The 16,350-nt window shown below is 36.2% G+C and overlaps 1 protein-coding gene across 1 annotated transcript in view; it reads left to right on the top strand.

Moving 5' to 3' along the window:
- The window catches only part of LOC104275016 (attractin-like protein 1), a gene marked incomplete at both ends in the record, with an annotated part of 190,017 nt that extends 177,638 nt beyond the window's left edge, over positions 1–12,379 (top strand). The window contains 2 exons of the mRNA XM_009870845.1: positions 10,687–10,765; positions 12,343–12,379. Coding sequence (XP_009869147.1) covers positions 10,687–10,765; positions 12,343–12,379 — 116 coding nt within the window. The remainder of the gene's footprint in view (positions 1–10,686; positions 10,766–12,342) is intronic.
- Positions 12,380–16,350: the final 3,971 nt, after the last annotated feature.

Genomic DNA, 16,350 nt, shown 5'->3' with positions numbered 1-16,350 from the left:
GAGGGGATTGAGAGGTGACCTCTTTAATGTCCATAGATATGTAAAGGGTCAGCATAGGAGGACAGAGCCAGGCTCTTCTCAGCAATGTCTAATGATAGGACAAGGGGCAATGGGTGCAAGCTGGAGCGTAGAAGGTTCCACGTTGACATAAGGAAAAACTTTTTCACTGTGAGGGTGACAGAGCCCTGGCACAGACTGCCCAGGGAGGTTGTGGAGCCTCTTTCTCTGGAGACACTCAAAACCTGCCTGGACACGTCCCTGTGGGACCTGCTTTGGGTGATCCTGCTTTGTCAAGGGGGCTGGACTCGAGGATCTCTAGAGGACCCTTCCAACCCCTGTGATTCTGCATACCTGGGCATGCATTGTGCTACTATGTCAATATTTGGGTTAATCAGTCCATGGATACCTACTATGAATACTGTGCTGCCCCGCTCAGTATAGGCGTTCTGGGTGGAAGGACTTGAGTAGAGGCAGCTCATCCAGTTTTCTTTGATTTTTGTTGTTATTATTTATATTGCTATTTATCTAAGGAGTAAAACACTTGCATTCTGTAACTCCATTTTTCTGTAGTACCTACATAATTTTTTTTTATATATAAAATACATACATTTAATATATAAAATACATATATTTCATACAGGTATACTTTTCCCTTTTTTTAAGTGAAATTGCAGTGTACATTCAAAAGTGGTCCAAGTGGCTGTGGTGCAAACTTTTCGGAAATTATGGAAAATAGTGTCATTGAGGTAATTCAGACTTACCTTGTGAAAGTAAAAGTGAGCTTGGATTACACATATCCTTCCTTAATTTTTCATTATTGTTTGGCTGGGCAGTTAGAGATGGCCTGACAGTTTGTTAATGAGAATTCCTCAAAAAAAGAACGAACTATGTAACAAGATTCATCTGCAGCAGATTGATGGTATCATCTCATGATCACAGTCAAGTTGGAGTTGTCCAGTGTCACCTTTGTGGAGTTGGAGTAAATTGTTTGATTTGAGATTTCAGAAGACTGACCATGTAGCCATGTAGGAGGTGATCTCTTAAAGGGACTTTGAGTGCTTTCTAAGATCTAACAGTAATAGTTCATATGCTAAAAAAAATTATGCATAAGTCAGATATTGCTAGCAGATATGAAATTCCACACCTGCCCAAATACTACTGATTCAGAAATCTTATGTAAAATTCTGAGATTAAACATTATCTGCCATTTATAAAAAAAAAAAAATCACAAGAATTTTTGCTTATGTCTCAACATGCCTCCTACCGTGACCAGTGCAGTGGTGCAGTTAAATGGTATCTTTAAATCTGAACTGTGTCTGAGGTTTTAGTAGGACTCTTTTCTTTAAAATATTTTAATATCTGTGTGTTTACCAGATATTTTTCTTTATATAAGACCAGGGAATAGAATAAGATCCTGTCTGAGGAATTCCTTTGCAATCTTCCTGCCATAGCCAATAATAGGTTTCCAAGAAAGAAATAAGTTTTCATCTTCATATCTATCTGCTCCACGGCAGATGAAATTTTGTAGACAGATTTGTACCCTCGTCTACCATACTTCTCTTTTGTCCATAAACCAATCTAATCTGTTTGATTCTAACATATAGAAAACCTAGGAATTTATTATGTGGGAGTATAGTGTTCCACCCTCCTAGGCCATTGTCTCTGAAAATATTTAATTCATGAAGCTTTGGAGCACCAATGATCAATGCCTCATCTACTGGGAAAGCAGAATGTGGTGATACACTTTCTGAACTGAACTTTGACTCAACAGCCCAAGTGCTCTGTCCATGTCTCCACCTCAGACTTCCTTCTTCCTTTTCTTTTATTCTGAGAACAAGTACCAGTTACATTCATTTCCAAACAGAAGGATTCAGTTTGTGTGTGATTCTGAGAGAGATGTTATGAAAACAAGAATTGAGGTATTTTTCTGTACCAGGAACAGGAAATTCTTTAAATGTGGCCTCCTGTTCGCCTCAGTTAAAAGAACTGCTCTGATGCTAGGTGGACATTTTTACAAAGATTTGATGTTTCTTTGAGGTATGACTTGAGTCTGCACTGGCAGTACCTGATTGGTGTTAGGCTGGCATTGAAGAACACTGTGTTGAGGTGCAGGAATCTGAAATAATTGAAATTTGCTCTTTTGGATATTTTTTTTTGTTAAAATAAATTATAGATATTAAATACTCAAATAAATAGAAAAGCTTCTACCATTTAACAGTTGAGTTTATTCTAAATTCTAATCCCTATTGAATATACTGTCAGCCTTTTCTCACCTTGGAATAATTATGTGTTAAGTGTTTCCCATACCTGCAGAGCTGTTCATGGCAATTACTTTGCTGTGTGAACTACGGAAAAGGGTATACAGATTTTATACTGCCATCTTTTAGAAGCTTTGCATATGTTAAAGAAAAATGCTTTCAGTTGATTCTCCATGTATGAATGTATTTTTTAATCTATAAGCTGAAGTATTTCCATTGTGCCCTTGTAATATGTGTAAATCTTCTTTTAAAACCTTGGTCAGTAATTTTATGAACTGCATCTCCCTTCAGATTCTGTTCCTGTAAATCAGCCATGACACAGTAAAACAAATCTAACATGGATATCCTTTACCTTATATTCATACCAAACATAGGATTCTGCCTGGGAGGACCAGGCAGAAGGCCATATGTATTTATTTTTAACTGTTATTCTGTAGTTGTGGACATATGTGAAGTGAATTTTAGGGGCAATTATCTGACTTTCATGAGACACTGCATGCAAGGTTTGTTTATAGGAACATATAGATTTTTGGTACTGCATCTAAAACTAGCATTTTAATCACTGTCGTCTGGATGAGAAGAATTATCCATGTGATTAGTTTCAAATGAACTTGAAAGATGTTGCTTAACTTGTGTGAATCCCATCTGAGACACAGATAAATAAATACAGATTTGCATTTAAATGATTTTTGGTAGCACTTTTAAATACCATTGTAGATAATTTACTTCATATTCAGGCATTTCTTTCACTTTACAGTTCGGCAGACAAGAACTGAGGGATTGAACCCTTCGCAGTGCTTTTGGATTAAAAGATTCACAGTTGATTTACATTTCCCTTCAGTTCCTTTATTTTGAGAAGAAACTGTGGGGGGAAAGCTGGAGCTCAGGGGCTATTGCTTTGTTAAAACAAGAGGGGCAGGAAAAATCTGACTCGGAGTGGTATATATATCTAGGCCAACGGGAAACAAAAAAGCATATTTAAGTATGTGCCACAAGTAAATATATGTAACTGAAGAGGGAAAGGTTGCAACTCTTAGCTGATGGTTTCAGAAAATGGAGTGTGGGTGCAGTCACTGCATGGACCTGCTGGTTCTGGTAGTATTTCTCCTGCTAGCAAGAATGAAAGAAGGACATTCCTGAATCACCTAAGTGGTAATGCTGGCTCTCTAATTGGTGAAATATTCCTACTTATAACAACGTTTGTAAAACTGTGTGATTCAGAGAAATCTAGTTAATCATTAAAAACATAAAAAAATATTATACTGCTCTCATACATATCAGACTCCTAATATTATGTTTACAGTGCTTTGTACTTCAGATGATCCTGTTGGAATCTTTGGAGCTGCTTGTCATGTGTATATTAGTTAACGCAAGTAAGGATGGCTGAACCTAGCACATCATAATCATAGGCACAATATTATTGTCAAATACAATGAAAGAAATCAATTGCTGTGACAATAATTATTATTTAAAGTCATGGGTTTGGAAAAATAATTGTTCAGTTATTTTTGTTTCAGAACTGCGCTTGCTTTATAACACATCAATTAAAATGTGCTCTATTTGCCAATAAAAGGATAGTAAATAACATGTTAGAAAAACAGTTATTAGAAAAACGGTGTATGTAATCTCTTAGGAGACTTTCGCAATAATAGTTTAAAACCATTAACTTAGATATAAGACTTTTTTATTTGCATGTATCTACATTAAAAATATTTTTGTCATCAGGGGTTTTTTTACTCAATACTATTATTTTTTGTTCATGTTTAAGAATATCAATTAGTATGAAGGAGAAACATTCGTACGATGTAGGGCCATTGTAAAGATTGCCATTTAGTGAAGCGTGCAGTTTGTGCTCATGGCAAAGAAAGCGAGATCAACAGGCAAGACGTTCTTGGATCACGAGGGATATTTAACTATTGTCTCAGCATAGCAGAGTTCAAGTAATTAAGGAACAGTTGCTTTGATGACCCAACTCCTGCTTTCAAACAGAGACTTGGGAGGAGCTTTTGAAATACATCTAAGTATACACGTGTGGGCAGTCGGTAAGACTGCTGTACACCTAGATAACTGTATGAAAGAAAGCTTTGGGAATCTTTGGATGCTTATATAGAACGTCATAGAATGTTAGGGGTTGGAAGGGACCTCTAGCGATCATCTAGTCCAACCCCCCTGCCAGAGCAGGTTTCCCTAGGGCAGCCACACAGGAATGCATCCAGGCGGGTTTTGAAAGTCTCCAGAGAAGGAGACTCCACACCCTCTCTGGGCAGCCTGTGCCAGGGCACCATCACCCTCACAGTGAAGAAATTTCTCCTCATGTTGAAGTGGAACTTCCCATGTTCTAACTTAAACCCATTATTCCTTGTTCTATTACAGGGCATCACTGAGAAGAGATTTTCTCCTTCCCCTTGACACCCACCCCTCAGATATTTATATATGTTAATAAGATCCCCTCTCAGCCTTCTCTTTTCAAGGCTAAACAGCTCCAGTTATCTCAGTCTCTCTTCACAGAAGAGACGTTCAAGTCCCTTAAGCATCCTCGTAGCTCTCCGTTGGACTCTCTTCGGTAGGTCCCTGTCTCTCTTGAACTGGGGAGCCCAATGTGCACAAATAGATCATTTGCGGAGCACAATGGTGCTGAGGACCTGACATCCACACTATATGCATCTTGTTATTTTTTTCACTTTGGACTAGCACTAGTTTAGTTCCATGGACTGAAAGCCCTTTTATGCCTGGAGTGTCCACTGCACATCTTCCAATTGGGGTTCGGCGTCCGGAGCTCCAGGGTTGCCTCACAGTATGAGCCGAAGCACTGCAATGGTGGCAATCAGGGAATCTGTTCAAAAGCCCCCTCTAGATCCACACCAAGCCAGCAGTGCAGGTACACCCTCAGGACAACCTGAGGGCACATCTGCCATGCATTTTGAGCATGGTGACAGTACGACAGGGCCAATGTAATGTTGTAGTCAAGCTAACACACCTTAGATTTTCTTATGAGTTGGTAGAACAGTCCTGTGCCGGCACAGATGTACTCCCAAGGTCGCCTTAACTGGGAGCAGTTTAGGGATTCTGTACCACGCTCAGCTGTGTGGGGCTGCTTTACATTTTTCCCCTTATTGTAAGATGAGTAATTGTGAAGGGTGCTTGAAGTGGAATCCCACACAATTTTAAATTTGAATAGAATTAAAAGAATACTAACTTCACCTTAAAGTTTGGCAAAGTGTTTACTTTCATCCAATATGGAAATTTAAAGTGAATTATTACACAAATTAGTGGCTTAAGTAAAATCACAGAAACAAAAATCATTCATGCATAAATATTTGCATACATTTTTGGACATTTTAATCTCTGCTTGTATGTTAAATAATAAGAGAATGGGAAAGAAATAGTAAAGAATGGAATATTTTATTTTATTCTCTTTACCTTGCATTTATCATATTGTTCTTTAAAATATTTATATTTAATTCATGAAATAGTTCCTTTTACGTCACTGAAAAAATAAGTAAATTATGTCATTTTAACATGAGCACTCTTACATACAATATGTAACCTATAGACATTAATATGCAGTGAAAAAAGAGTTCTATAATGTGTTATAATGTATTCATAGAGGTTAAGGCACAAATGTGTCATTAATTCATCTAGTCCAACCACACTGTCCATTATATTTCACAGATTTCCCCCTGTATTTATCCCTGTAATTTGAGTTTCTTTAAAGATGTTCTACAGGTTTTGTTTTAATTTGCACATACCAGGCAGAAACGCATCCACTAATTCCTTTTATAGTTTTCAGTTTGCCTCCTATACACACACAGAGAAAATCATTTCTCGGTTGTAGCGAGCACTGTCCACATGCTCCTCAGCCAGCCCTGTGAACACCACTATATATGTCTAAATATGACCTTTGTAAGTTAAAAAAATTTATACTATGCAAAAGTAGTTATGCAGGCAGTAATTATTCCTTCCAGTTTTCCTTTTCTGTTTTCTATTACATCAGTATTTCTCTTTTCCTACTACCCAGAGACCATCTGTCTAGCATAGACCTTACTGCCACACCCTGTTGCTCTCTTGCAGCCTTTCCTTGGCCACTTTCTTCTTCTGCACTGGACAGAAGCCACTCATGTTGAAGACTACTTCCTCTTCAGTCCACTCATTCTCTAGTTTTTTAGTGTCTCCTCAGTACTAAGATAATAATTTTCAATCAGCCTGTAATACGTGCCACTGGGGATGAATTGCTTATTTCCAAGGATGCTTTTTTAATGTTTCTTCTATTTTGTTCCACATGGTTTGAAGGGACAACTGTGCAAAGCTATGTTATTATCTTCTGGCAAATCATTTCTTTGTTCTAAGGACTACAAAATCCTGATAAGGCTTGAGTTGCTGTGTATTTAAGTGTGTCCTAGCATGATAATTGTCTTAGTGGGAAGATTTACATTCATAAGTGCAGAAGGGCATTCACTTGGTACTCTGGGTCAGTGTTTCATAAGCCATCTGCATTTCAAAAGTTTCTATCTGTTTATTTGGATGTCATTCAAACTCTTAACTCAAATGTCAGAAATGGTAGACCATATGGATGAGTCTGTTCAAGCACGTTTTATTTTTGTACTACCTGCTTACAATCCATCCATTTTCTGTACCTTAGATTATCTAGTCATTGCAATGCAGTCAAATCTTTTTTTTTTTTTCCCCCTCCAGTATATGTAACATTATTTTGTGGTACAGAAAAAAAATTGTAATAATGGTTTGAGTTTAATTAAAATGTATCTGCTTCCAGACATTGTTTCTTACCATGCATTTCCGTGCTGGATGAATGACGTTATACCTTAATGTTAATGTCTTTGTCATGTCTCACTTCAGCTTCCTGTGATTTCAAAATTAAAAAGAGCTTATTTCTACTAGCATTTTATTCCTCTAACCAAGTAGACTGTGCACCTTTGTACTTTTTAAGTTCACCTTAGACTTTTTGAGTTGAGGTGATGGGTGCTTCAGGATGCAAACATACTATAGATTTATGCCCTGGCATGCCAATGCTTTCCATTGTGTTCTTTATTCCTTTTAAAATTTCTTTTGACATTCTGTTTGGTGTTCTGAGTGCCACTGAACATTCAGTTGATATGTTCAAAGAACTATCTGTAATGACTTCAAGACCATTTTCTTGAGTAGTAATTGCTAATTTAGAACCTATCATTGCATATTTGTAGCTAGAGACATTGGGTTTTTTTCTTCTGCACATTGCCTTCAGTTCATTGGCACTAAATTTCATTCTCTTATTTTATTACTGAGTCACTCAATATTGTGAGATCCTTTACAGTCAGCTTTCATTTTTTTATTGCCCTAAATAAACCAAGGCTATTATCTCACCAAAGCCTGGAACCAGGTTACTTTGACAAAATCTATTTTCCATGTCTTTCTTGTCTTCATTAACATGAATTTTAATTATTTTTTCCTTCTGATTATCTATATTTAAAAAACCCACAACATTTACTTGCTGAGAAAGGATCATAGATAAGTGTTAAGTAAACACTGCACACACTGAACGGTGTGATTTCCAATTATTTCTATGGGTATCTTTGAAACACTTGCTTTTTGTTTTGACTTTTCATGTAAACTAAACAACGTTTTGACCAATGAGAAAGGAATGTTCAAGGTGTGACCCAACTCCAATGACATACAGAGCACAGAAGCAATTTGAAGTTTGTCAAACAAAACTCTCAAGTTTTTTCTTCTACCAGCTTAAGAGAATTGTTCAAGAAATTAATAAATGTGAAGGTCAGAATTTTCTGAAGAGAAGAAATTCAGTTCCTGCTTATAACAAAGCAGTTGCGCAGTGCAAGGCTCTTTTAGTTTCTTTTGTCCAGGTCTCTTGAATGTATTCATCTTTTTCAGGTTTGGGGTTTTTTGGTGTTTTTTTTTTATATATTTTGTTTGCAAGGACTACAGAGAAGAGTAAGTGACATGGCTTACCCTTACTTAATGCACAGTTTACTAATCTATAGCAACGTGTCAGTACTTTGATATTGCCCCTAAGCATCTGTTGCAATTACTAGCTAGACAGTACACTATATGGTAGGGACAAGATTTCTGGGAAATAGTGTTTGTAAGTAGCTATTGGTTTAAAAAGCTTAAAAGATGTTGCTCCAAAAACTGGATTTATTCTGGTGGAGCTTTTTGTCCTGCTTTTCACTAGCCACCCAAACTCACAGTCATCTTGTATTTGCTGTCGAAGAAGACTGGGGAAAGGGAGACAGCCAAAGATAAATTTTACAAAGTGAAATCAGTGCGTCAACTGGAGTGATGCATTAAACAAAACTGTGAACGTTCTCTGATGATCACTTTCTTTCATAACATTTTTTGTGATACTTAGGTATTTAGTCCTTAAAAAGCTCTTAAAAGAAACTTCTGGTGAGAGATACTGTGTTAATAAATGGGAGTATCAATTAAAATATTCTTTCTGCATTAGCTCCTTTCAGTGAAGACACGTGTAGGAAGATGATTTACACTGAGATTCATTAAAATGTAAGTCTTCCGATTTCCCCTAGGTTCTTGAACCAGCAGTTGCCCTCTCGCGTACTTTTATTACAGATCGTTGACTCTTCCAACAGTTTTCTGTTGGCAGAATGGTTCTTAGATATGCTTAACTGTTCTGATCCATTGATCAGAACCAATCAAAATTCCAAGTACCTTTGTTTTTTAAAGGATCTATATTTGTATGTCTCAGTATTTAAAATGACCCTACAAGGAGAGAGGGAGAATATATCTTCCTTTCCATAAAAATTCCTAATCCCAAAGACAATTAAAAAACTGCTAAGAAGTGCTGCTGGTTGACATTGGCTGTTTACAAGAAAGTCAGACTTTGCATCTAAAAACAGATCCTTTAACCATTTTTTCTTTTCAGGTTCAGAACAATCAGCTTTCTTCGAGTGAGACAGAGTTTAGTCTCTTAGTGAAAAAAACCCAAACTGTAATTTTAATTGAGCATCCAATGCCCGAACCACTTGTTATATTTGGTGGTTTTTGAACTTGGGTCACTCTGGCAGCCTTTCTGAAGGGTGTTCAAAGTTGATAAAAAAGAATGTTGAAACTTGTAGTGAAAGGAATTTTAAATTAATGAGATGCTGATAGAAAGCCATATCAATTTGCACTGCTTTAACTGTCAAGGAAAGGTTGTGTTACGGAAACTTGACTTTTGAACATACTTAGAGCAACGGTGCTTTCATTGACCAATATTCAGTGGTACAGCTGATCCTGTTGTTTGCAGACCAGGGAACGATGGGATGCTTTCATTCCATTGACTTAATAGTGGCGTTAAACTACAGTTGCCATAAATAAGTTTCTAATAGTCTCCATATTATGGATAAATATTGAATGCCATGGCTGTTACTTCTGAAGATATATCTTCTGGGTCATAATTTCAGATATTTACACCATGGTAAAGGGAAACATTGGTGTTGCTGCATAGATAATGATTGTATTTTGCATATAAGCACAGTACTCCACTGAACTATACTACTTCAGGGAATTCTTGTATTTCCCGTATTGGTTAAAGAATACATTTTGAAGCTTTTTTGAAAAAAAAAAATTATACATGACCAGTATAATTCAATAGTTACAGTGTTGTATTAATTGAAAACACTGTGTGCAGCAGATGTGCTAATATGCCAGAAAACTCTTCACACAGCTAGAAAATCTAGATACTTTCATAAAAAACGCTCTACAAAAATTAAAAGATCTTCAGAGTGATTGCATTGGGTGACAAATTTAAAAGCTTTTTGTCAGTATCCGGAAATTCCCTAGAAGACTGTGAGTTCAGTGGCCTTTCTACCAAAATCCTTTATGGACTAAATGTTACAAATACAAAAATGTTGGAGCAAGAGGGAAGGCATATGCTCTCATTATGAACTGAAGAAGTTTTAATAATTTTAATTCATTGTTGGTATGTTCTTCTGTTGTGTTTTTTGGGACTGTAATGCAGCAATGTTCTTTGGGATGTTTTCCAAATGTGCAAACTTGATTTCCAAAAGTAATTATACACCTTGCATAGTTATCATTCCTGCATCCCAGGAAGTTACTCAGAATTCACAAACTGAGAGAAGTATACGTTTATGTAGTTATTTAATATAGTTTTGATCTGCTGAATTTGGAACATCCAGTGCGTATTTGTTGAGACTGTTGTGGGGATGCGGACAGTTGTAACGGTGCTTATCACATGCTAGTGGAGACAGTAATAGCATTTCATGGAGACAATTACAGCATGAGAGCTGTGCGATCTATTTTGACTTTGAACTTGCATGGCTGACTGTTGTTTAGTTTTCATCTATTTTGGGTTTTTTTTCCACACTTAAATATGTTTTCATTACATTTGATACTCTAAACTGGTAAACTTTTTTCAGACCATTATGTTACAATTATTATTTTTCTTTTGTGATTGCAGTTGTTTCTTATCCTTACTGCTGGTAGCTGCCGTCGTTTGGAAAATCAAACAAACCTGTTGGGCTTCTCGACGGAGAGAGGTATCAATAACTTTAAGATTATTTTAGTAGCTTTATCTTTCAGAATAAATCAAGAACTTTGATTACTAATCACACATCTTCTTTCTCATGTATACACAAATTAAATATCTCTCTGAACTTTTTTTTTTTTTACCCTAGACATTTTGTGCTGAAGGAGAAACCTTTGTTACTATTTCTTGTCAAAAATTAAGGAAACTGCAGATTGCGGAAAGCTAAAATTTCTTTATAGTATAGTACTTGGAATATTTAGAGTACAATAGAATAGACTATTTTGTTTGGAAGGGACCTACAGGGATCATCTAGCCTGACCTCTTCAGTGCTGACCAAAAATTAAAATATATTAAGGGCATTGTCCAAAAGTGTCTTAAACACTAGCAGGTTTGGGGCATTGACCACCTCTCTGGCAAACCTGTTCCAGCGTTTGACCACCCTCTCTGTAAAGAAATGCTTCCTAATGTCCCTTCTAAACTTCTCTTGGCACAGTGTGTCTTATCACTGGATGCCAGGGACAAGAGAGCAGCACCTTCCTCTCCACTTCCCCTCCTCAGGAAGCTGCAGAGAGCCATGAGATTGTCCCTCAGCCTCCTTTTCTCCAGACTAGACAAGCCCAGAGTCCACAGCCACTCCTCGTAGGACATTCCTTCCAGCCCTTTCACCAGCTTTTCTGCCCTGCTCTGGAGGCATTCAAGGGCCTTCTCATCCTTCTCAAGTTGTGGGGACCAGGCCTGCACGCGGTGCTGGAGGAGAGGCCGTACCAATGCTGAATACAGCAGAATAATCATAGAATCATAGAAGGTGTTGGTTGGGAGGGGACCTTTATAGGTCATCTAGTCCAACCCTCCTGCGGTGAGCGGGGACACCTTTCACAGATTTTGAGTGGTTAGTTATGCTATTAACTGCATCCCAGTGCGCTCAATAGTCTCAAAGCAGTAGTGCAAAAGCATTGGTAAGTAGAGTGAATGCAGGGGACCATCGTGTAGCATTTCAAGCCTCCTAGAAAGCTAACTGATGCTGTGGCTTAGGCCTTGTTGTTATCAACAGTCATTGGAGCACAGACAGCCACCTCTCTGCAAAGAGCTTACACTTCCTTCTTTTTTTTATTCTCTCTACTTTTTTTCTTCTAAACAAAATTCTGTTTCAGTAGTTCTGTCCTTAAAACCGTGTCACAACTGAAGCTCTTCAATAAATACTTGTACATAAAGTCACCTTATTATTTTGTTTTCTAAATCATTATGGCTGTGTTGGAAAATTTGTCCTACATATTTATCCTTACCTGTTTAACAAATTAGAAAACTTAAATGAAATTAAACTTAGGTTATGTATGGCATGTAGGCATGTAGGTTGTGTAGGCATGATTCAAAGGTGTATTGATAGTTATCGTATTTAATTTTATTCTAAGATGCATAATTTTAGACGGCCGTTTTTTACCCTTGAAGCTTGTATTCTTAATAATTTTTGGAAACAACACTTGCTTAATGGTATTGTAATCTTTTTTAGAAATAAAAACACATCTTTTTTTTTTTCTTAGTATACTGGCACTATGAATGTTTAAATAACTTTTCTTTTTTTTACTGTAGATCTACAGTGAATTTATATATGCTTTAGAAGTGCCAGGTAACTAGCACTTATGATTTTCCTTGACTGAAATTATAGCGTACTAATGTGCTGGTTTAGCTTTGAACTGGTACTACAAAGAAAAATGTATATTATTGTAGTTATTACATCTATGTATTTTTTTTATTCACATGAATACTGTTAAGCACATTGTCCTTCTGAGGGCAAGTGCTCATATATTTTTTGTATTACTTGCAAAATACAAATGAAAGTTACTTTACAGTATTTGATATACTAATATTTCATTTGAGTTTGTCTTGATACTTAGCTCATTAATCGTTCTCTCCAAAACTGTATTGTGATGGAATGTAGCAGTTCTTTGATTTCAATTCTCATGTTAATAAAATTGTTTTACTGGCATATTTAAGAACAAATGCGAGCACATGATCTTTCAGATCTAGGGAGTCTAGTCTGTTTTCCATGGTTGCTTTCCTAGATGTTTGAAATATAATATTTTTTTTGTAGTCAGTCTGTAGACATCATCCTATAAAGAATACATTCTAGTGTAAAACGTTTTTGAAGGTGTTTAAGATTTATTTTTCCTAATATCATCAAAATAATTTTTAAGACTACGTGAAAACTCATATGTATGAGGAGACCGATAAACACAACATAGACATAAATCAGCTTCAGAAGAGCAAAATAGAAAGAAATACTTGGCAACTGGATTAAAGTTCTGGGGTCCATGCTTTCATTCTGATCCTTGGTTTTCCTTGAATATAAGTAGAGAAACTTAGTTGTCTTTCATTCAGAAATGTTTCTTGTTCAGTTTCAAAATTACATGAGTGGCTTTTTTCCTATTTTAAATGAGGTTTGAAACAGTGTGGTGGCATTATGAATTGTAAATATTTAAGCAAATCCCCTTTATTTTCAATTTACTGTTGCACATCAACAGCAGTTCCTGTCAAATACAAGTTTTCAAAATGTTCCAAGTAATATTTTCCTTTAATATAGATAAGAGAACATTTTTTTTTTGTAGGTAGCACATTTTGTAAAGTTTTGGAAGGATATGTTACAAGTAAATTTTGTGAGTAACATACAAAGAGAAGGAATTCTGTTGTTGAAAAGAATTCTGGAGTACCTAATTTTAAAGCCCATACATTAAGGCAGATATCTTTCCATCTCTTTCATCATGCTTGAAAAACAGGAATGTTTGACTCTTTACATATTCAGTATGGTCACAAACTACAGTAAGAAGTGACATATATCAAGAACACAAATATGAAAAACCATGCTGTTGATAGCTTTGCATCCATTTATTGTTTATCCCAGTCTGTTTTCCCCTGGAGGAGTAGAAACTTCACTCTCTAGTTCTTGCAAACTTTTAGTAATGAATTTTGTCAGGCTCTTGAGGTAAGCAAATAATTTTTTGAAGTTTCTGTAGACTTCTATGTGTAGCTGAAAATTCAGAGCTTTGTCCTTTCTTGCCTTCTAACTTTAATGTTTGGCGAAATTAGGTCATTATTGCTTCCAAAGTGAACATCAAATGACCTCAATCCAATATAAAGCAAGAGCAGGTTAGTTGTGTTGTTTAGTGGGAATGTGTCAATTTTCCCATAAATTTAGAAATTTCCTCTCCAGTTTCTTTACCAATTCATTGCTCACTGAGCAAATATTTGCTTTACCCTGCTCAGAGCACTGCCCAAATCTTCTTGAGCAGTTCATTTGAATTTAGACTCTACCATATATACAGGTTGGAAACTATTATAAATAAATAAATAAATAGTGTCTTCCAAAAGACTTTAACTGTTTTTCAACATTGAATTTAATCTCCCTTTTCCCGTATCTATTAGTCTTTCAGTTTGATTACTTGAAATCATTTTTCCTTAAGCCAAGTCCTTGACTTTTGGTAACTTTTCTTATTCACAGCAAAATGTTGGTTCTCATCTTTTTCCTACTTACATTTCTGCCCATTAAGATATACTTTATCTAAGGCTTTTAGAACATCTATATTTATACTTTAATTCCTGGCTGAGCATCTCTTCTTCTTTCCTGCCTTCTGAAAGGGCAAGAAACAACAGACAGACTCTCTCTCACCTTATACCATCAAAGTTATTCTCCTTCTGCATTGAAAGAAAATGGGAAGTATCATTTTTTTATATCATAGTCCCAAAAAGATCAATGAAACTTTGAGCAGGAGTACATGAACAACCTTCCTGCCTGGCATCCCTTGACACCTCCCCCACTTGTCCCTCGCAGGGATCCATGACATTGGAAAAAGAAGATTTTTAAGAAAGGCTAAAGTAAGATAGTGAAATATCACTCATATGAGAGAGCTTTATCCTTGAAAAGAACAATACGAAATATGATGAGAAAATTTCCAAAGCATTATTCTTATGGCACTGTCTTTCTTAAGAAACAACCTGGAAGGAATTTGGAACATTCTTGTGGTTACCAAACCTCAAATTCCTGCTTCCAGAGCAGGATAGCATTTGCAGGTAAGCATGGAAATTCATGTAAGAATAACCAAAAGGCAAGATACATTTGTTTGTCAAATAAGTTGAAGGAGTTTCTGAGTAATGCAAAGTTTAGGAGCAGCAAAGCATTTTTTACCAGAGTCTTACACCACATAAAATGATCAGATATGTACTCTAGTTTTTCATCTCTTACCCTTTTTTTCTCCAAAGACTCACAAATTTTTCTACTAGTACCTTGCTTGGTGAAATTTCACTTGTTAGTTCACTGGATGAAAAACTGAGAGCTGTCATTTTCTCCCAAAAGATTTGTTAGGCATCTAGCATTTTATACACAGAATTCACCCAAGAGCCCATCCATGAAGTTTCAATCTGACTGTGTTTGCCTTCTTTATACAAAAAAAAAAAGATATATATGACCCAGATTTAGTAAATAAGAAAATGGAAGAGAATATTATTTGTTGTCTCTGCATGTTTCATATCTAAAATATTCATTCAATCTTCTGTTGAGAATGAGTACAAGAGAGTCTGTTAATAGATCATTTTACTGAAAACCTTGATAGGTTGCCTGCCAGTTTTGTAGTGGCTCAAAGGTTTTGTCTCAAACTACTTCTGATTAAAAGGCACCACACGAAAGAGAAAATTTGCATCCAAATGATGTCTTATTAATAGTGCATTGAACTTTTCTTTATACTGACAAGATTAGGCTGAGGTCACTAACAAACTCATACAGATGGGATTGTAAATGACTGCTGCTAGTTGAGGTATTTCAGCAAAGTATTTGTCCTTCATAGGGGAAAAGCAGTTGCTCCTCAGATACCCTTTGTACTATTCATTCAGCCAGATGTTTTAAAGAATTGTTACAATTTATCTAAAAGCATACTGTCACTGATGTACATACAGATGTACTCTTCCACCCCCCACGCAGACCTGCACAAGGTATATTTGTCTTGTGTCATTATGTACAATCATACAGTGATTTGGGTTTGAAGGGTCCTGTAAAGGTCATCTAGTCCAACTCCTCTGGACCAAGCAGGGACATCTTCAGCTAGATCAGGTTGCTCAGCCTGACCTTGAGTGATTCCAGGGATGGGGCTTCTACCACCTCTCTGGACAACGTTTTCCAGTGTTTCAGACCCTCGTTGTTAAAAAAAAATAAATCTTCTTTCTTATGAAAATCTCTTTTTTTCGTATTATTATAATTACACACTAGAAAGAGCTTACATATCTTAAAAACATCACTTAGAATCTTATTTCCTCATGTAATACATTATGTCTCTTGAGCAATGTGGAAGTAATGCATGATTGCATATTTCTGTAAAAACGTTTGAAAACGTGTAAAGTGCTTGCCTAACTTTAAAGGTTAACATCATTTATTTATGGGAATTTTTACGTTTATATATACCATTTCATTATACAGTCAGCTGTGTACCATTTGCCTGTCTGAAAGAATAGCATATATAAGTATAAAATCATGGAATTACAGAGAATACTTGCTTTATCCAGTGTGTGCCTGTCGCACAACCTATTGCTTAGTTTTATTAAAGAAGCTTACAT

The sequence above is a fragment of the Apaloderma vittatum genome, unplaced genomic scaffold (genome assembly GCF_000703405.1).
Source record: "Apaloderma vittatum isolate BGI_N311 unplaced genomic scaffold, ASM70340v1 scaffold7116, whole genome shotgun sequence".
Classification (NCBI taxonomy): Eukaryota; Metazoa; Chordata; class Aves; order Trogoniformes; family Trogonidae; genus Apaloderma; species Apaloderma vittatum.
Note: the sequence above shows the minus strand (reverse complement) of the source record. Positions and strands in the feature narration are given on the sequence as shown.